Consider the following 14,960-nt stretch of genomic DNA (forward strand, 5'->3'; position numbering starts at 1 on the left):
AATTCTGTTATTTCATGATCATCAGCCTGGAGGTTATGATTCTGACAGTAAACTTGCCTTCAGAACCAAACCCTGTCTGAGGTGGCACATTAATTTCTGTAGAGTGTGACCAAGCAAGAAAAAACAGGGGTTTGGTTGTTTTTTTGAGGATTTTTTTGTTGTTGTAGTTTGGTTTTTTTATATCTTTTTTCTTTTTTTTTCCTTTTTTTTTTTTTTTTTTTTTTTTAACTGGGAAAAGGGCCAAATAGCCTGAAAAGAAGGCTTTGGAGAGGAAAAGCCCTGCTTGGAGCTCACAAAAAAGAGGAGTTGTGAACTGAAACATTCTTTGGACACTAAAAATGAGACTTTGTAGCCTAAAAGGAGCTGATTAGGAAGCCAGAACTAAGACCTTGGGAAGGAAACATCAGGCTTAGGACCATTGCAATGTAGATTTGCAGCCTAGGCAGGATTTCTGTCCAATAAATGAGGATTTGGACCCAAAAGATAAAATTCTGTGCCCTAAAAAAAAAGCAATAGCTAATATAAGAGACGTTGGGAATGCAAAAATTAGGATTTTGGCCCCAAAATGGAGGCTTTAGGCATGAAAAAAATTAATTGGTGAGATGCTACACATGACCTTGTGGACTCTGCAATGTAGGTGAACCTCTCTGGCCCTAAGAAATGAAGCTTCGGTGCTGACTAGAGCTCTTCAGGCACTCCAGTGGAAACTCTGAGTGGTAAAAGAAGGCTTTGGACCCTCCAAAAGAAGGTCTTAAAAGGAGGGCTTGGGGCTCTAAAAACTGAGCTTTGAACGCAGAGAGTTGAACTCTGAAGTTAGGTTTTGTGCCCTCAAAGGATGCTTTGTTGCCATTGTAAAGCTTTGTCCCTAAGAGGAGATGTCCCGGATGCTGTTTCCCTCTGTTTCCCCCAGCCGGGATGCCCCTGGAGTCCCTCCCTGCTCTCTGCCCCTCGCTGTGGGTGTAGCCCACATCCCCGGGGTGCTCTGGTCCCCTTAAGGGCCCCTGGCCAGCACTGGCCCCGTGCCCCGAGCCTGACAGGCGCTCCCAGCTGCTGCAGCATGGAGGAGACGTGAGTGCAGCGGGATCCCCGGGGCTCCCCGCCCTGGCACCCCCTGACCCCGCTGCTCCCGCAGGGTGCCCTCGGTGGAGTCCTACGAGGCTGCCATGGTGCTGAGCGGGGTGGGGGACGCGCTGGGCTACCGGGCAGGTCGCTGGGAGTACTGCACCTCGGGCCCCCAGATCCACGGCGAGCTGGCCCAGCTGGGGGGGCTGGCAGCCATCAGCCTGGAGCCCCCCGAGTGGCCCGTGAGCGATGACACCGTCCTGCACCTCGCCACCGCCGAGGGGCTGGCCACAGGTGCGGGGGCTCCGTGACACCCGGGGACAGAGGGGCCTGGGGCTGGGTGCCCGTGGGGCCCCAGGCTGGCACTGGAGGGGTATGGCCCCTAGGGGTGTCCCCTGGGGGTGGGGGGTCCCTGCTCTGTTCCTTGCTGCCTGGTTGGTGGCTGGGGGTGCCTTGGGATGTCCCTGACTCAAACTGGAGCATTGCTGGGAGGAGCTCTGGGGGCTTTGGGGCATCTTCATTGCACTTCCCCCCACCTTTTAGGGGTTTCCAGGGAGGTTTGGGGGGATGTGTATCCTCGTTTCCTCTGGGTGGGGGTGGTGTGGGGGCTGTGAGTCTGCCTGTGTCTGTGTGTCTGTCTATGTCTGTGTGTCTTTCCTCATTTAGCTGCCCTTTCCTCCCATACTGGGTGCTGGAGATGGGGACATTTCCTCCTCCCACTTGGGGAACCTGGCAGGATACCCCTTTCTCACTCAGTCTGGGGTACTCAGGAGGATTCCCCATTTTTCCATGAAACTTGTCCTGCTTCCTCTCCAGTTTTGGGGGTCTGTGGGGCAGTGTGGGGTGTGGTGCAATAGGGATCTTCTTCTCCCCTTTCAGTTTTGGGGGTGCATGGGGCTCTCCCTGCCAGCCTGGGTAACCTCAGGTGGGTCTTCACACCCGTGCCCAGGTCTGGAGGGGGAGCCCCTCCTGCAGGAGCTGGCTCGCCGCTATGTGGCCGCCATGGGGGACATGGAGGGACGCAAGCCCGGCCCCAGCAGCATCCTAGGTGAGCAGGGCCCAGGGATCCAGGGGAGGCAGGGGGCTCAGGGAGCCTCACGGCCCCGTGTGCTCCCAGGCACCTCGCAGCTGCGGCCGGGGGAGCCCGAGGGCTATCGCATCCCCTTCAACCCCCGCGGCACCGGCTGCGGGGCCGCCATGCGCAGCCTGGCCATCGGCCTCAGGTGGGCACCGGGGACTCCTGGCGACAGGGACGGAGGTGTCAGAGCTGGGGGGTGGGGACAAGGGTGTGGAGGTGTCAGAATGGGTGCAATGGGGGAGACAGGGATGCCACACAGGGACATGGGGAGAGATGGGAGCACACAGAATGGGAATAAGGGGGTGGGGGACTGGGCACGTGAGGATGTTTGGGCTGGGAAAATGGGGTGCCAGAGCTGGAGGGAAGGGGACATGAAGGGATGGGGTAGGGTAAGAGGGACATGAGGATGTCAGAGGGAGAAGAATGGGTGGGGACACACCCCACAGAGTAGGGTGGTGACATGGGGTTGGGTGAAGCTGGAAAGGACAAGGTCCAGGGCTTGGGGACATGTGGTGCTGGAGCAGGGAGGCTGGGGACAGACAACATGGGGACAGCAATAGGGAAGAGGGACACGGGTCACAGAACAGCTGAGAGTGGGACATGGAAGGGATGGGGCTAGGAGAATGGGTACAGCAGGGACAAGGACAGCAGGGACAAGGGTGGTGGTATGGGAATGGGGACGAGGCTGGGAATGCAGGAGCAGGGGTGTGGGGACTGGTCTGGTGCCAGTGCAGGTACCCGCACACCTGGGAGCTGCCGACCCTGATCCGGGTGAGCATCGAGAGCGGGCGCATGACCCACCACCACCCCACTGGTGAGTGCCAGACTGGCAGGGGAGGGCTGGAGGGGATGGCAGAGCCCCCCTGACTCCCTGTCCCCACAGGGTACCTCGGAGCACTGGCAGTGGCCCTCTTTGGGGCACTGGGGGCTCGGGGTGAACCCCCAGAGCGCTGGGGGGCTGAGCTGCTGCGGGTCCTGCCCCTGGCATGGGACTACGTGAAGGGCACCGGGGTCGCCGTGGAGGACAACGCTGCTGCCTGGCCATTCTTTGGGGAGGCGTGGCACCGGTGAGGGGCACTGTGAGGGCTCTGGGGGGACACTGGCAGCACGAGGGGCTGGGAAGGATACTGAGAAGGGCTCAGGGTGCACTAGTATCACTGGTGCCAGCCAGGCTCTGCCAGTCCCAGCAGTGCATCGCAGTGGTGTCACTGGTGCCACTGCTGACCCTGATGCCCAGTTCGTCCACAGTGCTGGCAGTGCCCATCCTGGCCCTGCTGCACTCAGCGTCCCTTGTGTCCCTGCCGGAGGTGTCATCCTCAGGGACAGTGATCTCTGTCCCTGGGGTTCCTGGGACACTGGATTTCTTTGCTTTTACTGGTGTCCCAGCTGTGCCCAGTGCCATAATACCCCCCAAGTTTCTTGATTGTCCCCAGTGTCCCCACAGGTATCTGGGGTCACAGAGGCTGCTGTCACACTGGTCACAGCCCAGTGACCCCCAGTGTCACTGGTTACCCCACTGTCTGGTGCCACCAGTGTCCCCAGTGACCTCAGTGTCCCCATGTCTCTGTAGGTACCTGGACTCCCGTGGGCTCCTGGAAGGCCGTGGCCCACCACGGGTTCCATCCCTCCCCTCCCCGGCTGAGCGGGACACAGAGTACCTAGGCTGGGCACTGGAGGGGTGGCCGGGGCGCAGTGGCCACGACGCACCCATGGTGGCCTTGGAGTCGCTGCTGGCAGCTGGCGGGAGCTGGGAAGAGCTGTGTGGCAGGGCAGTGCTGCACGGAGGGGACAGCGACTCCACGGGGACCATCGCTGCTGGCTGCTGGGGGCTGCGCTGGGGGCTGGAGTCCATCCCGCCGGGGCTGCACCGCCGCCTGGAGCACCGCGGGCGGCTGCGCGACACTGCGCACCGGCTGCACGCGCTGGCCTGGGGGGCACGGTGAGCGCCCCTCTGTGCCTGCCTGGCCTGGGGGGCACGGTGAGCGCCCCTCTGTGCCTGCCTGGCCTGGGGGGACAGTGAGCGCCCCTCTGTCCCTGCCTGGCCTGGGGGGCACGGTGAGCGCCCCTCTGTGCCTGCCTGGCCTGGGGGGCACGGTGAGCGCCCCTCTGTGCCTGCCTGGGGGGAACAGTGAGCGCCCCTCTGTCCCTGCCTGGCCTGGGGGGCACGGTGAGCGCCCCTCTGTGCCTGCCTGCCTGGGGGGAACAGTGAGCGCCCCTCTGTGCCTGCCTGGGGGGGACAGTGAGTGCCCCTCTGCCTGCCTGGCCTGGGGGGACAATGAGCGCCCCTCTGTGCCTGCCTGGGGGGAACAGTGAGCGCCCCTCTGTGCCTGCCTGGCCTGGGGGGACAATGAGCGCCCCTCTGTGCCTGCCTGGGGGTAACAGTGAGTGCCCCTCTGTCCCTGCCTGGCCTGGGGGGGACAGTGAGTGCCCCTCTGTCCCTGCCTGGCCTGGGGGGAACAATGAGTGCCCCTCTGTGCCTGCCTGGCCTGGGGGGGACAATGAGCGCCCCTCTGTCCCTGCTGTCACCTGCTGGCCCTCTCCCTGCAAAGCTCCCGGGGCTGCCAGGGCACAGCAGAGCCCTGCATGGGGTCACGGAGGGGCTTGGGAGAGCCTTGGGCCCTGCAGGGTGTGCTGGGGTCCAAGGGAGACCACCCCAGTTACCCCAGGTAGAGAGCCCAGAACTGCCCAAGGAGCCTCAGCCACCCCCACAATAAAAACATCTCCTCCCGAATAGCTCTGGGTCTGGATTTGTGCCCTGCACCTCTCATCCTGCCTCTGCCTGGGCTTAAGGTCCAAAGCATTGCTCTTCAGATTCAGCCCCAAGTTTTTCAAGGGCAAACCTTTATTTATCTAATGCAATCCTCAAAAGTAAGGAAAACAGCACCACTTTTAAATCACCAAAGCCTACGCACTTGGAAGACCAAATAGTCAATTTAAGGTCCAAACCGACATTTTCATGCTACAAAACTACATTTATACACTCTAAGGTTTATGTTTTTGAAGTCTAAGACTCATTTAGAGGGCAGAGAGTGTCCTTTCGAAGGTCCCAAGTTTGACCTCACCATGCCATCAGTGTCACACTGCCTGAGCAGGGCTGCTGCGAGTCCCAGGAGGCTGTCTGAGGAATGCTGTATTTGCTCTCCTCCCTCCTATTTTGTGGCTGCCAACCTCCTGCAATGTTCTGAGGGGGATTTGGAGCTGCCCTTTCCAACCATGTCAGGAGGAAACTTTGTAACTTGGGGGAGAAATCCTCCTAAACATTGGGGTTCTCAGTGGAGTCCTGGGGCCTCTAGGAGCGTCCCCCAGGCTTCCCCCAGCCTCTCACTGGGTAATAAAAACAGGTTGGAGGTTCAGTTGCTCCGCAATTTGTCGGCGCCCTCCTCCACAGCCTCCAGTTCTGTCCTCCCCCATATCCAGCCCAGATCCTCTGTCCCAAGCCCAGTACCCCGCCCCGTTCCGTGTCCGCCGTGGGAGCGAGACGCTGCCATGATCAATGGCGGCGCAGTCCCTCACGGGGCAGGAGAAGGGGCGGGGCCTGCCACAGGCAGGTGTGGCTCCACCTCGCCCCCAAAAATGAGTGACAGCAGCAGAAACCAATGGCGCGGAAGGGGCGGGGGGCGGGCTTGGTCTGACAACCAATGGCAGGGGAGGCTGGCGGGCAGCGCAGAGGGGCTAACGGCGTTGGGATGACGGGCGGCGCCGGCAGCCAATGAGCGGCGGAGGGCGGTACGGCCGGCCAATGAGCGGGGCGGGGCGGGGCGCGGCGGCGGCGCGGAGGATCGCGGCGGGCGGTGAGCTCCCCCGATGCGGCAGAGCTGCTCCCGGTATCTGTCCGCCGAGCGTCACCGCGGCTCCCGGCCACCCCAGTTCCCTTCCCTCGGCACCCCCAAACCGGCCCCCGAAGCCCCGGGATCCCCGCTGCTCCCCAGGCAGCAGGCCCAAGCCCACGGCTTTCCCCTTGTTCCTCTGTATTCTCTCCACCCCTTCAAACTGCGCCCGCCCCCAGCAGAGCCCAAGTCAACAAAAGCTCTAAGGTCCTGTCCGATCAGCGCTCGCTGTGCTGAGGGCTCCCCTTGTTACCCCGTCAGTGCGCGCCCTCGATTCTGCTCCCCCGCTGTGCTCAGCAGCCCAGAATCCATCCCAGCTCACCTGTCCCAAGCCCTCCAGCTGGGGTCCCCTTTCCCGAGGGTGCTCTCTGTGCTCCTGGGGTACCCCTGTCTGCCGAGGGTGCCCTGTGTGCTCCTGGGGTGCCCCTCTGTATTCCTGGGGTGCTCTCTGCTCTCGGGGTGCCCCTCTCTGCCCAGGGTCCCTCTGTACCCCTGGGGTGCTCTCTGCACTCGGGGTGCCCCTCTCTGCCCAGGGTCCCTCTGTACCCCTGGGGTGCTCTCTGTACCCCTGGGGTGCTCTCTGTATTCCTGGGGTGCTCTCTGCACTCGGGGGTGCCCCTCTCTGCCCAGGGTCCCTCTGTACCCCTGGGGTGCTCTGTGCACTCGGGGGTGCCGCTCTCTGCCCAGGGTCCCTCTGTACCCCTGGGGTGCTCTCTGTACCCCTGGGGTGCTCTCTGTATTCCTGGGGTGCTCTCTGCACTCGGGGGTGCCGCTCTCTGCCCAGGGTCCCTCTGTACCCCTGGGGTGCTCTCTGCACTCGGGGGTGCCCCTCTCTGCCCAGGGTCCCTCTGTACCCCTGGGGTGCTCTGTGCACTCGGGGGTGCCGCTCTCTGCCCAGGGTCCCTCTGTACCCCTGGGGTGCTCTCTGCACTCGGGGTGCCCCTCTCTGCCCAGGGTCCCTCTGTACCCCTGGGGTGCTCTCTGCTCTCGGGGTGTCCCTCTCTGCCCAGGGTCCCTCTGTACCCCTGGGGTGCTCTCTGCACTCGGGGGTGCCCCTCTCTGCCCAGGGTCCCTCTGTACCCCTGGGGTGCTCTCTGCACTCGGGGGTGCCCCTCTCTGCCCAGGGTCCCTCTGTACCCCTGGGGTGCTCTGTGCACTCGGGGGTGCCGCTCTCTGCCCAGGGTCCCTCTGTACCCCTGGGGTGCTCTCTGCTCTCGGGGTGTCCCTCTCTGCACAGGGTCCCTCTGTACCCCTGGGGTGCTCTCTGCTCTCGGGGTGCCCCTCTCTGCCCAGGGCTCTCTCCCGCAGCCGCCCTGGCGCCATGGCCGAGCCGCGGTTCCTGCAGGCCGAGTGCGCGTTCCGGCCCGGGGCGCACACGGTGCGGGTGACCCTGAGCCGCAGCTCCCTGCGGGTGGAGGTGGAGGCTCACGGCACCGCCGACCTGTGGAGGGGCGAGTTCGATGCCACCTGTGAGTGTTAGAGGCAGCCTGGGGGGGCTGTGGGGATCTCCCACACTGCCACTGACCGAAACACCCTCCCTGCTCGCAGTCATCGAGGACCTGACCCGCAAAACGGGGAATTTCAAGCAGTTTGGCATTTTCTGCAGCATGCTGGAGTCGGCCTTGACACAGGTGTGGCCGTGCTGCCCCCCCACACGGTGTTTTGGGGTACCTGGGGGAGGGGTGTGCGTCCCACCGAGCCCTCCTGCTTTTCAAACTTTCTGCAGAGTAGCGACTCCGTCAGCCTGGAGCTCCTCACCTACACCGACCTGGAGACCCTGCACAGCCGCAAAGTGGGGGCAGTCACCCGGCCTCCCCCTTCCACCCATTCCCCCCTCAACAGCAAGCGCTACCTCATCCTCGTCTACTCTGTGGAGTTCGATAGGTGACAGGGGACGCCAGGCAGGGGTCTCAGGGGGGTGACTCCAGCCTCACCTGCTCCATGCTCTCCTCCAGGATCCATTACCCGCTGCCGCTGCCCTACGCGGGGCGGCCGGACCTGGTGGCCCTGGTGCGGGAGCTGCAGGAGCAGCTGGCGCAGCTCCGGGCCCAGCGCCTGGAGGAGACCCAGCACTTGCGGGACGCGTGAGTGGGAAGGGTTTGGGGGTTCCTGTTCCTGTCTCACAGGGGGAGGAAGGAACCCCCAGCCCATCCCCTGCCATCCCCCCCAGGCTGTGGCAGGCAGTGGAGGAGAAGCGGGCAGCAGAGGCGCGGCACCAGCGCGAGTACCGGCAGATGGCTGCAGAGGTGGGCTGGGAGCGGTGGGAGCTGCTCTCGGTGGGGACAGGGGCTGCCAGCTGCACTGAGAACCTTTTCTCCCCCTTTGCAGCTGACCCAGGCAAAGGCATCGGAGAAGAGGCTGCAGCTGCGGGTGAAGAACCTGACGGCTGAACTGGCCTCCTGCAAGAGGGGGTGAGGTCGGGGTGAACCCTGCAGGAGGACACTCATGACTGTGGGGTGTCCCCCTGTGCCTCCCTGATGGGACTGGTCCTCTTGGCAGCCGCCAGAAATCTGCCAGCCCAGCCCCACGCCCCCAGGAGCGGCGCTCAGCATCCCTGGAGAGCCACAGGAGCAGCCGGGGCCACCCCTCGTCGAAGTCCCCGTCACCTGCAGGTGTGGGACACTTGGGAACACACACCCAGGAGTGGAGACAGGACACAGCTCACCCCCCTCACCCTGACCCCCTCCTCTGCCTCCCCCTGCCAGGCTCCCGCCCACCACGCTTCGACCCCACTGCCTTTGTCAGGGCCCGGCAGTGCCGGCAGAAGGAAGCTGAGCTCAGAAAGTAAGCAGTGGTGACTGAGCTTGTCACCATCCCTCCCTGGTACTTGGGGGGTCTCCTCTTCCCTCCAGCCCCATGTTCCCCCTCACCACCATCTCCCTTGGGTGCAGCCAGCGCCGTGGAGTGGCTTCTGGCAGCACCAGCCCGGCGAGGAGCCACAGGCGCAGCTCGTCTGGTGAGTGGGGAACACGCAGAGCATGGGGCTGCACCCACTGATGTTCAGGCTCCTTCTTTAACTTCCCCCATCCCCATTTCTCCCCATCCCCATTTCTCCCTGCAGCTGAAAGCTCCCGGAGCTGTCGACTGGGAGGGAGCTCTGGCAGCAGAGCCAGTGAGCGCGCTGAGCCCGTGCCCTGCAGGTAATGCTGGGGCTGGGCAGGATACTTGGGCATCCCTTCTAGCACCCTTTAACCTCCCCCCTTGGGCAGGGACAGGAGACTGACCCGCACACGGAGACCCCTGAGCATCTCATCCTGCAATGGCCCCTGCCTGGTGAGTGGCTACCCCTCTGGGATTCCCCCACCCCTCTTCATCCCAAAGCAGGGTGACCAGGAGGTCACTGGTGACCCCCAACCTTGCCCCCAGGTGTCTCGCCCAGCTGCCAGCCACAAGCTGCCAGGGTGCAGGACTGGTGGCAAGCGCCCTGGTAAAGGTGAGGCCCCATCTGAGCCCCTAGATATTTGAGGGATACCCCAATTCAGGCCTTTGTTAACCCTTTTTTCATGCACTGGCCTCCCCAGAGAACCTCATGAAGGAGTCCTCAGCTGAACTGGCTGAGATCGATGCCCGGCTGCAGGCTCTGCAGGAGTACATGGACAGCCTGAACACACGCATGTGACCCCCTGCAGGGATCACAGGAGGGGACACACCCTCTCCCTGTGTCCTCAGCGGCTGACAGGGGTGGTGTGGTACAAATGTCCCCCCAAATAAACACTTGTGTGGCCACAGAGTGTGTCCTTCTTGGGATGGGGGTGGGAGTGGTGTCACCCAGGAGGGACAGTGTTGGAGCTGGGGGCCCAGGGACATCACAGGAGGATGACAGTACCAGTGCTTGGGGACATGTGGGATACAGCCCAGGCCACCAACCTTGTCCCTTGGGCTACCAGGGAACTGCAGGCCACTGCAATGTGAAACCAGCAGCCATGTCACCCTACTCTGTCCCTGCACCCTCGGGTGTCCCTGTCCCCCCTCCTGCCACATTACTGTCCTCACAGCAGACACAATGTCCTCATAGTGGGCCAGTAGTGCCCCACTATGGCTCTGACACCACCACGGCTTTATTCAGTTCCATGTCACGTAAAACAGTGGCATTTGGAGACAGTGGTACCAAGCCAGCACCAGGGTACAGTTCAGGGATGGTGGCAGCAGCCAGGGGACCAGCAGTGACGATGTCACCAGAGCATGCAGATCCTGGGGCACCAGGCTGGAAATCTCTGTGCCAAAGTTTAGTGTCACTGTGGCTGCACTGGTGATGATGCCATCGTGGTGAGGAGGTCTCCAGGGTCAGTGTGGGGTGCTGCACACATGACTCGGTGCCAGCACAGCTCCACCCTGGGCAGGACACTGCAGTGCTGATCCTGACGGTGACAGGTGCGGTACTGCCGCTGCCATCACAGCAGTGATGCTGGCAGCTGCCCGCAGATGTCTGCCGGGTGCCGGTGCCGGCGGTACCCCACAGCGGCGGGGTCAGAGCTGCCCGCGGATGTCGGGCAGGAGGTGACAGGCCGTGACGATGTCGATGGTGTCGGCCACGGCGCGCAGGTCGCGGCGGGCCAGGCGCAGGCAGTGCGCGGCGGCGGCGGCGGTGACCTGCGCCCGGCCCAGCGCTCCCCCCAGCCCGCCCAGGCTGCGCGCCGCGCTGCCGTAGCTGTGCCGCAGGGCGCTGCCCACCGCGCCCCGCAGCCGCCCCGTGCCCTCCCGCAGCCGCTGCTGCAGCAGCGAGGGGCCGCCCCCCCACACGGCCGCCGGCTCCTCCGCCGGCACCGGCGGCGTCTTCGGCCTCTGCTCCTCCTCCTCCTCGTCTTCCGTCTCGGAGGCTTCGCCCGGCACCTTCAGCCCGGCTCCGGGCGCCTCCGCTGAGGTCTCCACCAGCAGCTCTGGCTCCGAGTCGCTCTCGGAGGCTTCGCCCGGCACCACCCGGGGCGGGCGGGAGGCGGCCATGCCCTGGGGGACACAGGGAGGGCAGCTCCGGGCTCATCCCTGCGGGATCCCTCCCGCATCCTCAGACCCCTCTGACCCGCGCGGCCCCCGCCAGCCATCCCGGGGGCTCCTGGAGCCCCACGGCCCGGCAGTGATCCCCGATCCCACACCGGGGTCCCCTCGATCCCAGGGGCTCCCATGGCCCCGGCAGTGATCCCCGACCCCACACCGGAGTCCCCTCGATCCCAGGAGCTCTCGCAGCCCCACGGCCCCGGCAGTGACACCAGGTCTCCCTGATCCCGGATCCCCTCGATCCCAGGGGCTCCCATGGCCCCGGACGTGACCCCAGGTTCCCCCATCCCGCTCCCCCATCCCCGCTCCCCTCAATGCCGGTTCCCCCAATCCCAGTTCCCCCGGTCCCTCTCCCCTATCCCGCTCCCCGCGATCCCCGCTCCCTTCAATACCGGATCCCCAATCCCGGTTCCCCCAATCCCGGTCTCCCCCGTTCCGCACCCCCATCCCCGCTCCCCCCGATCCCAGTCCCCCCGTCCCTCTCCCCCGTTCCGCTCGCACCTCCGGCCCGCAGCGCCGCCGGTCACATGACGCGCCGCCCACGTGACCGCAGCCGGAAGTGGCGGCGCTCAGCATGGCGGGCGGGAGCCGCTGCCGCGCTCGTTAAAGAGCTGGCGGGTGAGACCGCCCGGGACGCTGCCCTTGAGCACGCAGGAGCCGAGCGGGGCTGGCAGCGGCTGCGGGCCGCTTCAGGGCTCCTGTGTACGGAATCCAGCAGGGTCTTGTAGCCCGAGAAGAGCACGGGGATGGGATGTGGAGAGCCGAGATGGGACGGCAAGGGACTCATGGCACTGAGGTGACCCGAGCCAGGCAGCGCGGCCTCATGAGGGCACGCGCTGTGGGACCGGGCTGGTGGCATTCTGTGACAGGAAAGACTGACCAGTGCCTCCTGCCTGCACTGCTGTAACTCCTTCGGCATGGTCTCACATCATCATCTCCAAACTGGGAGCTAGGGCAGGGCCTTTGGGAGCCCTCGGGCTGGGGAAGGGGCTGTGGTGCTTCCAGGGCACCGAGGCTGCAGAGATCTGTGGGGATCTGGGGCTTTAGGTGGTGGTGTAGAGCCCCCTCATGTCTATAAGGCCCCTTATATGATATAAGGATCAGAACTAGGCCTGGGAGCAGGGTCCTGACCAGAACCACGTTTAGGACTAGGACCAGGACTATGTGCAGGACTAGGACTGGGACAGCAGCTGGGATACAGGATAACAATGGACTGGGACAAGGAACATGGGGGATACCACAAACACCAGGACCAACGTGCTGAACACATCCAGACCCAGGAATGGACTGGAAGCAAGACCAGAACCAGACCCAGGAGGGGCACTACATCCAGCCCAAGAATGGCTGTGGACCAGGCCCACCTGGAGAGACCCTCTGTGCTGGAAGGGCTGGCACTGGTGGTGTGCCACTTCTGGGGGTTGTGCAGCTCATTCTGGTGCAGACAGGTGCTGATGTGCAGGACCACATCCCCCAGCTGCTGCTGCATGGGCTGGTGTGGCACCTGCACCCAGGGGCACCTCTCTGGCACCCAGGGGCACCTCTCTGGCACCCAGCCCTGGGCTCCCAGGCACCCCAAATCCCACAGCAGCCTCACCTCCTGCAGCACTCTGAGCCCCTAACAGCACCCTGCAGCCCCCCACCCCAGCACCCTTAGCCCTGCCACAAAGAAAACATCAAAGAATTTACAGCACTTCTGAACAATGGGAAATGTCAGTAATGCAGATTTTTTACAAGTGCATGCTGAAGCTTTCAAACAGCTACCTGGGTTGAGCACTACAAGGAAATAAGCCCTAGATCTCCATCAGATTTCAGATTTGGACACACACTGTTCAGCTCTGGCATCATCTAGGACAGGTCCTGGAGCTCAGGATATAAATATTTCATATATCTATATCAGGAGATTTCAGAGCCAGCTGAGGGAGGGAGAAAGCCTCGCTTCTGTTCAAGTTTCTCTGTAGATAATTTACCCTTTTATGGGGACTGCCCTCTAGAACAATTCTTAGATATCTTTGTTCTTCTGGAGTTCCCAACAGTGCTCTGAAGGTGGCAGTGCATAATGCATTTCTCAGCTATTTCACCAGACAGATTTCTGTGCTTCAGAAGATTTGGGTGTTGTGCTTAATGCAGTCACTGTACATTTGTATTTTCCCAGATGACTGGCAGTTTTCCTTTATAATTTTTCATTAAATTAATGGACATGATAGCATTTTATCTTTACAGTCTTACACACTGTGGGCTATCTAGTTCTTTCAGTTGAATTTTTCCTAGTCTTGCTTTTTGACATTTTTTTGTACCTTTATTCTGGTTCATTTGGAAATAAATCACTTGGAACTCACAGAAGCCCTCTATCTCTAGTGTGTGCTTTTTTTTTTTTTTTTTTTTTTTTTTTTTTTTTTTTTTTAATGTTTCAACTTTCCAGGAAAAATGTTTCCAGAACCCTGAATGAATTAAACAAACAACACATCATGTTCCATAAAAGGAACACACTGGCTCAGTTGCTGATAGGAAACTGCTCATTTGTTTATTAAAGGCTGATGCTTTAAAAGCAAGAGAGGATAGCTGGGGCTTTAGGAATGATGGAAAATTGGATTTCCTCTCTGTTGCTGCAGGTGGCCTGGCATGACTCAATGTTTTTACATTGGCTTGCAGAAACTGATGTACACTGTGACCATTTTGAATTGAAAAACAGGTATTTATTCCTATCTGCCTCATGTCTTTTTTAGCTAGAAATGCATTAGTGCTTCACACACTGACACATTATAGAATTCTGTGGTTTGGAAATATTAAACCATGGGTTCTTTGGCAGGCAACTTCACCTGAGGCAAGAGTACACATCTTGATTCTTGAAGTCAGTAGCTTCTGGAGCAAGTTAGGTTTACAAAGCATGTCTGAACACCCCCTCCTACACTCACTTAAATAATCTCCAGAGTGACCACTGTCCTGGTACCTGCAGAACTGACCATGAAATCCTTGTTCTTTATTGGAAATGTCCAACATCAATAGCTCTGTCATTTGTAGAATTGCATTCTCACACTGGAAATGAAAATTAGAGTTTAGGTGACCAGTTGCACAGCACAAACAGAACTATGAATCTTGTTTCAGAACTTGCAGTTTTAAGACAGTTATACTTTTTTTTAAGAAGTAAAACAGGAATGATTTATGATGAACCATTCTTCTTCCTAGAACTCCAAAGGTCAATCAATAAGTGTGGTTGTCAGTTAGCAATCACAGCTTCTCTGCCCTTGTGAGACCTCAGCTGGGGTGTTCTGAGGACTGGAGTCCTGCTCTAGAGGCAGGCTGGGACAGCTGGGGGTGTTCTAGAGAAGAGAAGGCTCTGGGCAGACCTCATTGTGGCCTTCCACTACTTGAGAGGGGTTATTAAAAAAAACAGAGAAGTTTTTACATGGGTAAATAGTGACAGGACAAAGAGATACAGTGTTAAACTGAGAGTATAGATTTAGATAAGATGTTAGGAACATATCCTTTACTCAAGAGATTGATGTCACAGCTGTTCCAAAGAGCTTCTGGCTGCTCCATCCCTCCAAGTGTTCCAGGCTTGGAGCCTCAAACCTGGCTGGGGATTGGGTGGGGCTTGGACCAGCCTGGTCAAGGGGGAGATGTCCCTGCCCTTGGCACGGGAGTGCAACAAGATGAGGCTTAAGGTTCTTTCCAAGCCAAACTATTCTGTAGTTCTATGAACAGATAATGTCTCTACAGGAAATGTTAAATAGAGGTAAGTGTAAAAATGTGAAATGCAGACCACCTGTCTTAAATTGGGATGGTTCAAATTGCCAAGATTGAAATTTCCAAATGGAAAATTGGTAAGAGACAGATCTGTCTTGCAGACAGCAAGAGTGGGAAGCAGCCTGCAGCCCTGGGAGCACAGGATGCCAGCCTGCTCTGGTGTCCAGCACTGAGCTCCTGCAGCAGCTCTCTGAGATGCACTGACTGCCCAGGCAGCCTGCTCAGAGACCTCTCCCTGACATATCCTACATCAATCC

General features: G+C 60.3%; 3 protein-coding genes across 7 annotated transcripts; 2 read left to right on the forward strand and 1 right to left on the reverse strand.

The window, feature by feature from the left end:
* Positions 1 to 999: 999 nt before the first annotated feature.
* On the forward strand, positions 1,000 to 4,874 carry LOC130260493 (ADP-ribosylhydrolase ARH1-like). Of its 4 annotated transcripts, XR_008841794.1 has the most exons (9): positions 1,039 to 1,068; positions 1,133 to 1,356; positions 2,012 to 2,110; positions 2,180 to 2,285; positions 2,875 to 2,954; positions 3,024 to 3,207; positions 3,711 to 4,195; positions 4,270 to 4,307; positions 4,451 to 4,513. XR_008841794.1 is itself a non-coding variant. In XM_056505995.1 (7 exons), the coding sequence occupies exons 1-7, from the start codon at positions 1,058 to 1,060 to the stop codon at positions 4,081 to 4,083; spliced, it is 1,077 nt and encodes a 358-aa protein (XP_056361970.1). In that variant the 5' UTR covers positions 1,000 to 1,057; the 3' UTR covers positions 4,084 to 4,874. The 4 variants fall into 4 exon arrangements, 2 of the variants coding, with proteins under 2 accessions (XP_056361970.1, XP_056361971.1); XR_008841795.1 differs by lacking the exons at positions 4,270 to 4,307; positions 4,451 to 4,513 and adding an exon at positions 4,523 to 4,874; XM_056505995.1 differs by having other exon boundaries at positions 1,000 to 1,068; positions 3,711 to 4,874.
* A 1,004-nt stretch (positions 4,875 to 5,878) lies between these two features.
* Positions 5,879 to 9,693, forward strand: CCDC61 (coiled-coil domain containing 61). Of its 2 annotated transcripts, XM_056506072.1 has the most exons (14): positions 5,879 to 5,964; positions 7,276 to 7,436; positions 7,516 to 7,598; positions 7,694 to 7,851; positions 7,923 to 8,051; positions 8,138 to 8,213; positions 8,296 to 8,378; positions 8,467 to 8,579; positions 8,673 to 8,751; positions 8,859 to 8,923; positions 9,029 to 9,107; positions 9,177 to 9,240; positions 9,334 to 9,400; positions 9,489 to 9,693. In XM_056506072.1, exons 1-14 carry the CDS (start codon positions 5,945 to 5,947, stop codon positions 9,584 to 9,586), a joined length of 1,275 nt encoding a protein of 424 aa, XP_056362047.1. In that variant the 5' UTR covers positions 5,879 to 5,944; the 3' UTR covers positions 9,587 to 9,693. The 2 variants fall into 2 exon arrangements, with proteins under 2 accessions (XP_056362047.1, XP_056362048.1); XM_056506073.1 differs by having other exon boundaries at positions 5,882 to 7,436.
* Positions 9,694 to 9,966: 273 nt separating this feature from the next.
* BLOC1S3 (biogenesis of lysosomal organelles complex 1 subunit 3) lies at positions 9,967 to 11,496 on the reverse strand. The gene is made up of 2 exons (XM_056506074.1): positions 11,461 to 11,496; positions 9,967 to 10,911 (listed from the first exon to the last, which is right to left on the reverse strand). Exon 2 carries the CDS (start codon positions 10,906 to 10,908, stop codon positions 10,435 to 10,437), a length of 474 nt encoding a protein of 157 aa, XP_056362049.1. The 5' UTR covers positions 10,909 to 10,911; positions 11,461 to 11,496; the 3' UTR covers positions 9,967 to 10,434.
* Positions 11,497 to 14,960: the final 3,464 nt, after the last annotated feature.

Source organism: Oenanthe melanoleuca, chromosome 18 (genome assembly GCF_029582105.1).
Source record: "Oenanthe melanoleuca isolate GR-GAL-2019-014 chromosome 18, OMel1.0, whole genome shotgun sequence".
Classification (NCBI taxonomy): domain Eukaryota; kingdom Metazoa; phylum Chordata; class Aves; order Passeriformes; family Muscicapidae; genus Oenanthe; species Oenanthe melanoleuca.

What these genes read in the sequence shown, in the direction of transcription:
- LOC130260493 (XM_056505995.1), top strand. An exon ending in CGGCCCCAGCAGCATCCTAG is followed by an intron (nt 2,111 to 2,179) that starts GTGAGCAGGGCC and finishes GTGTGCTCCCAG; the next exon opens with GCACCTCGCAGCTGCGGCCG. An exon ending in GACCCACCACCACCCCACTG is followed by an intron (nt 2,955 to 3,023) that starts GTGAGTGCCAGA and finishes CTGTCCCCACAG; the next exon opens with GGTACCTCGGAGCACTGGCA.
- CCDC61 (XM_056506073.1), top strand. Translation starts at nt 5,945, where the DNA reads ATGCGGCAGAGCTGCTCCCGGTATCTGTCCGCCGAGCGTCACCGCGGC. An exon ending in AAGGAAGCTGAGCTCAGAAA is followed by an intron (nt 8,752 to 8,858) that starts GTAAGCAGTGGT and finishes CCTTGGGTGCAG; the next exon opens with CCAGCGCCGTGGAGTGGCTT. An exon ending in GCTGAGCCCGTGCCCTGCAG is followed by an intron (nt 9,108 to 9,176) that starts GTAATGCTGGGG and finishes CCCCTTGGGCAG; the next exon opens with GGACAGGAGACTGACCCGCA.
- BLOC1S3 (XM_056506074.1), bottom strand. Translation starts at nt 10,908, where the DNA reads ATGGCCGCCTCCCGCCCGCCCCGGGTGGTGCCGGGCGAAGCCTCCGAG.